The sequence below is a fragment of the Nannobrachium achirus genome (assembly GCF_963921795.1).
Source record: "Nannobrachium achirus genome assembly, chromosome: 14".
In the NCBI taxonomy this organism is placed as follows: domain Eukaryota; kingdom Metazoa; phylum Chordata; class Actinopteri; order Myctophiformes; family Myctophidae; genus Nannobrachium; species Nannobrachium achirus.
In genome coordinates, this window is record NC_137821.1 from 39,127,313 (window position 1) to 39,133,465 (window position 6,153).

General features: G+C 44.2%; 1 protein-coding gene across 1 annotated transcript; it reads right to left on the bottom strand.

Annotated features, from left to right (window-relative positions):
• Positions 1-1,809: 1,809 nt before the first annotated feature.
• On the bottom strand, positions 1,810-5,353 carry LOC308298039 (perforin-1-like; the record flags this gene model as incomplete). Its single annotated transcript, XM_080741603.1, has 3 exons — positions 1,810-3,082; positions 3,747-4,279; positions 5,261-5,353. 3 exons carry the CDS (start codon positions 5,351-5,353, stop codon positions 1,810-1,812), a joined length of 1,899 nt encoding a protein of 632 aa, XP_080597729.1.
• Positions 5,354-6,153: the final 800 nt, after the last annotated feature.

Genomic DNA, 6,153 nt, shown 5'->3' on the forward strand with positions numbered 1-6,153 from the left:
AAACTATTATCCACATTGTAACATCAACAATGTGTGATACAGTAAGTATCATTATTTCAAGTCAAAATACAAGCATTTCAACAATTGCCCACAAGATGGTACTAGTATGTCATTGTCATTACAGATTTATCATTTCATTATTTAGAATAGTATTATGTATTTATTATGCAGTACTGTATAACCTGCCTTCATAGTTGTAATTATGAATTCCTGTCTCTGAGTTCAGTCTACAAATATAAAAGTTGACTTAGCCACCGCCCATGAAGATGGACTGAATATCAGCCTTCATACAGAAAGATGAATATTCACACATGGTTGGCCTCGCCTGGGGGTGTGGCGTGATGAAGTAAACAGTAAGCACCACATCTCCATCACAGTCATATAAAGTCACGTCGATGAAAGCCCAGGCTTTGTCCACGTAACAATACCAATTAAGCTTTGAGTGATTTGTGTGACAAATCTGTGTGACAAAGCGTTCTACCACTTTACAGGTTGAGGTTTCCTGTCGCACTACCCGTTTCCTGCTGCTGGTTTCCAGTGGTAACATACAACATACTTTGCAGCTTTCATACACGCATGCACTCAATCTCCCACACACTCAAGCACTCAGATTCAACTACAAATAAACACACACATTATATCGTACTGTATTCACTACTCTGTATACACTACAGAATCAGTTCCCATGCAGTCTTTTCCGGATCAGGATCCACTTGAAAAAGGACCCACTTGCTTGCTGCCCACCCATCTGGCCACTTAAAAGGGGACTGCCCATTGGTCCGAAGGTTCATTAGTCCGAATTTAGTTAGGGTTACTGAGGTTAGGGTTAGGGTTAGAGTTAGGCATAGTATTCTTAACAAATTCGGACAAATGAACCTTCGGACTAATGAACCTTCGGACCAATGCCATGGCACCCACTTAACACGGCAGCACAGAGCATGATTATTTTAATGATAAATCAATCAATTGTACTGGATGTAACTAACATAATGCAGTATACGTTGAATCGGCATGAAACTCTAGGCATATTTTGTAGTTTGTTTTCCACTTGAGGTTAAAAGGTTTAGCAGGGTAAAAAATATGGACATGAGCAACACAGCTGAAGCTAATCAAATGAATAATGGTGCATCAATCAATACTGTCTTGCACATTGGCATTGGCACATGGCTCTGGCACACCTATGAAAATCTCACGCCACTATAAAAAAAATAATTTGTATGACAATGGTGCAGCTGTTATGCTTTGTCCATGTTTTGCTTAGTCTGTCATGTAGTTTAACCTGAACTGGAAAACAAACTACAAAATCAGCCTGGGGTGTAATGCCCCTTGTAAGATCCTTCTTATCGGTATCACAATGATATTAATGTTATAATATCAATAAAGCATTAGTATTTCACCAATCATTTGGGGGCCCACTAGCAATATCATCACGGACCCTCAGGGGGTCCCGACCCACAGGTTGAGAATCGCTGACCTACAGTATTATGTTTAAACAATAACAGTTAGATCCTAAAAAAGGAGCATCAGTAGATGTTTGTTCTGCTGTTAACTTATTTTTTTAATGGATAAAAAAGCACAGTGGGGTTAAAAGGTGAAAATAACTTTACAATATAGGCAAAGCAAAGGTAGATAATAACACATGCTCCATGTAGACCTAAATACAAACTGGTACATGCTTTGGATGTGTGTTGAAAACGACATGGTATTATAATAACACAGACATATTATGTCTGTATAAATGATAGAATGCTGACATAGTATGTATTAGCTTAAACATATAATTGCTGATGCATTGGAGGTTGGAGACAGCTAAGTGTCACCCTTGAGCTTGCCACCCTCCTGCTTGCCTCTCTCCTTCTGCTGCTTAAGGACAAAGGTCAGGGGGTCTTCCACATGGAGGCCCATCCTGAGGTGGGCCAGCAACTCCTGGGTGACATTCAGGCTGTTCCTGGAGACGTAGAGGTCACGGAGGTCAGCACTCATGACGGAGGGGGCGTACTCCCTGCAGGTGGTGCCCGTCAGCCCCGGGGCACAGCTGACCTCGTAGGAGAAGAACAAGGTGCCGTGATTCAAGCTGCACATTTCATCACGTTTCCCAGATTTAATTGGCCTGTTGCAATTTCCCAGAAGGTCGTCCCATCTCTTGTACCACTGCCCATCTTTCTCCCACACCTCCAGCGTCAGTTGACTGCCTTGGGACAGCGTGACAAAGCCCATGTCAAATGCCATATTCCAATTGGGGTAATCGTTGTCCCAGATGACTGGTGTCTGACGGCCCTGGTCTTTGAAAAGCACTTTTACATATCCGTCGGTTTTGGAGGTTGAGTCCCCGTACAGTCCTGTGGCATGCTTGACAGTGACTTTGAGTTGAGCCTGGCCCCGTTCTTTAGGACAACACTGGCTGGTCATCTGCGCACTCTGCTGGCACACACAGTTGCAGACATTATGGGAGCTACGGGTGGCACCTCCAGGGCACTTGCTGGAGCAGCGCTGGATGAGAGCGCTTTTGAGGATGTAGTCCTCGATGGCCTTCTTCAGTCCCTGTCTCTTCTCAGGGTGTTTCACCAGCATGTGGAGAGGTTGCAGAGCATAGCTGTTGATGTCCGGCGTGGATATCAGGCTTTTCTTCCACTCTTGGATGGCAGTGGGGTCAGTCTTGGCCGAGAAGAGGAGGTCGGCCGTGCCTTCGGTCCGGCCTCCCACCACCTGGGTGAGCCTCTCGCGGAACATATTGCTGAAGCTCTGCTTGTCACGCCGTTCATCGAGCTCCTTCTTGCAATAATTTGCCTCAGCCTTGGCATCCACAGTATTAGATTTAGTGTGTGTCCCCGCAGTCACCTCAACGTCCAGGCAATCTTTCACCGTTGTCTCGGTGTAGCCCTCCAGCGATGCCTCGCACACACGCACAGAGGTGACACTCTTCACCTTGCCGCCCAAACGGGCCTTGTGGATGTAATGGGTGCCAAACGTGGTCAAGAGGTTCATGTAAACATCTTTGGTCTTGCTGGTGTACATGGGGGAGAGTGCTTTTACAGCTTGAGTAAACTCAGGATGGAGTGGAGGGTTGCTTCCAACACGATAACTAAGGAGAAAGACGACACAGAAATTAATATGGCAAAAGACCAGAAAAAAACATAAAAATCTCTCTTCTGATGATAAAGTTTAAAAGCTTTAATATTCAGTGGCTATTTCATAATAGAAATGTTTAAAAACAATGCATGGAAAAAGGGATACAACTGATCATTTTACAGTAATTGCTGCAAGGTTGGTCATTGGTCAAGATTGAGCTTTTACTGAACAGGTAAATAAGCACAACATATATACAGTTAATTGTATTGTACAAAAGTCTCAATTGGTAGTGCAATACTGAAGGATACATGGTTAACTTATAGTTTCAGATGTGGTAGAAATGAGACATGGAGACAGGAATTTTATTCAACTCTCTTTGTTTGTAGAACGTTCCCTCCATTAGAGTCAACAGGTCAACAACACTTTAGAACTGAAGTAACTTAACTTCCTACTGTAAATAGTCCCACTATTTCCCCAAACCGAAATATTTGTTCCCCCTTATCACTTACAGTGCAGTAATCCCCAAAACATTCCCATTATTACTAAAACCTCAAACAAAGATAAATCTTACATTACTTCCCCCTCCCCAAAAGAAATGTCCTCATTTCAACATAATTACCACAAAAATATGAACTGAAGAGAAGCCATTCAGTATACTGCAGGTAATTGTTTCATACCTGTAGTAGGAGCAGTCCACCTCTTGCTTAATAAAGCTGTATTTGTCCTTCTTGGACAATGCCATGGCATTCTTGGCAGCACGAGAGTGCGTTCCTCCTAGAGTGACTGATCCTTTAGCTTTTGGGGTTTCTATATCAAGGTTAGATTTCCAGCTGGCATCTACTTCTGTGTGACTCTCCTTGGTGAAGGCCTCACTGGAGTCGTACACTCTGCTCGTCAGTTGCATGTTGCACATGTGCACGGCTCTCCAGTCCACCACGGCCACAGGCAGCCTCTGTGGTTTGGGACCCATAAAGGGATTCGTACAGAGGGTGCAAGAGCCGTTCTCCTTCTGCCAGGTGTCCATGTCGATGACGTAGGCCTGTTTGCGCTCCATGGTGACCACGTCAAAGCCCTCGCCAGCCAGATTGGTGCCGGGTGCCTCCTTGGCAGCTTTGCACTGGTCTGCAGGGCTATTGGTGCAGGCAAGCTGGGCAGTGGGTGGCCACACAGCCAGCAACAGCCACAGTGCAGCAAGCTTCATTGTGGAACACTATGGAGAAAAGGTTGAGTGTTGAGTTTGATTACTTTTAGGCACTTCACGGTGTCATACATACAGTATAGCCCAAAGAATCATTCCCCTTCCTCTTTCATCTCTCTGGGACATCTACCAGAAACATTGTTTCAGAAGAGCCAAAAGCATCCTCGGTGACTCATACCACTACCTTCTTTGAATTGCTGCCTTCATGGATCCACCTTATGGCCGTTTTAAAACAATTAGGGTGGGTACTTTCAGAAAACACGTGTCATCCTACTGTGCAATTTGTTACTTCAACGTGTAAGAATGTAAAATAAAAAAAATAACACCCTTTAATAATAACGCAACCCTTAAAAAATGCCCATACCCCTACAAAAAAACTACCTACTATGTCCCTTCAGGGGCTCCGTTGTAATTCTACTTCCACTGACGAAGAAATATTTGTGTGATTTAATTTCTCACCTGACTGCAGTCAGCCTGTACTCGCTTAAGGTTGTGTCTTCTTTCAGACGGTGAAGTAGACGTGCGCCTTTTACAGTACAGTACAGTATGTCACCATCTGAGTGAATGTCTGGCTCTTATAGGGGGTTTCTTTCGCTTTCACCTGACAGCCCCCTGCTTTTCAGATGCGACCACAGGGAAACAACACAGGCAGTCATCCTTTTGATGGTGAGTTCTATGTTTCATTTGTATGATTGATAATGATATTAATACCTCCCTCAAATCCATGACACAAACAAGTTTTAACTCTTGTTTTTGAGCTTTTGTTATTTTTGTACAGAGTCAGGTACTCAGGCTGTTTTCCCCATTTCCAATCAATATGATAAATTGTTTAACTGCCTAGATATATGATACTATAGAGTAGGTGGTACATGCAAAATGTGTAGGCTTGTTACTTACTTACTTACTTAGGCCTTTAAATTCCCTTAGGAACATAGGCCATCGATGAAACTCCTCCATCCCCTTCGGTCTTGTGCCCTCCACTCCAGTTGTTGCCATGACAGTCCTTGCACCTTCATCTCCTGCTCTGTTGTTCTTCTCCAGGTGGCTCTGGGCCTTCCTCTCTTCCTCCTGCCTTGCGGGTTCCATGTTAGATCATGTTTGGTGATCCTGATTTGTTTTTCTATTGTGTCTTGTTTAGTGAGGTCCCACAGGTTGGTATTGGTGATGGTGTTGGGCCAGTATAGATAACTAGGAGGCGTCGGAGGCAGCGGTTGAAGAATGTCTGTCTTTTGTGGAGTATATTAGTAGTGATCTTCCAGGTTTCTGAACTGTATAGTAGGGTGGATTTGACAAATTGAAGATTTGCAGTTTGGTCTTGTGTGATATGTTTTTTGCTATATGTTGAAAGTGGTCCTTGCTTTCCCAATTCTGGCACTGACATCCTCATCCGTTCCTCCGTCCACAGCAATTATGCTTCCTAGGTATGTAAGGTCCATGATTATTGGAGAGTTGTTCTTATTGTTGATACGCATCACCTTGGTTTTTCCTGCGTTGATTTTGAGCCCAAGCGAAGCAGCTGCTTTCTCCAGTTTGCATGATTTTTCCTGCATCTGTTGGTGTATGTGTGCTAGGAGTGCTAAATCATCAGCAAAATCCAGGTCTTCCAGCTGTTCGGTCAGGTTCCACTGGATGCCGGTTCGGCTATTGTTCGTTGCTTGTATCATAGTCCAGTCTATACAAAGGAGGAACAGGAAGGGAGAGAGCATGCATCCCTGCCGCACCCCAGGACCTCAAAGGGTTCTGATAGTCAACCTTCATGAAGGACACGACACTGCATCCCTCGGTAGGTGTTCTTGATGATGTTAATCAACTTTGAGGGAATGCCATAGTGCGCCATCAGCCTCCACAGCGTCTCTCGATCCACACTGTCAAAGGCCTTTTCAAAA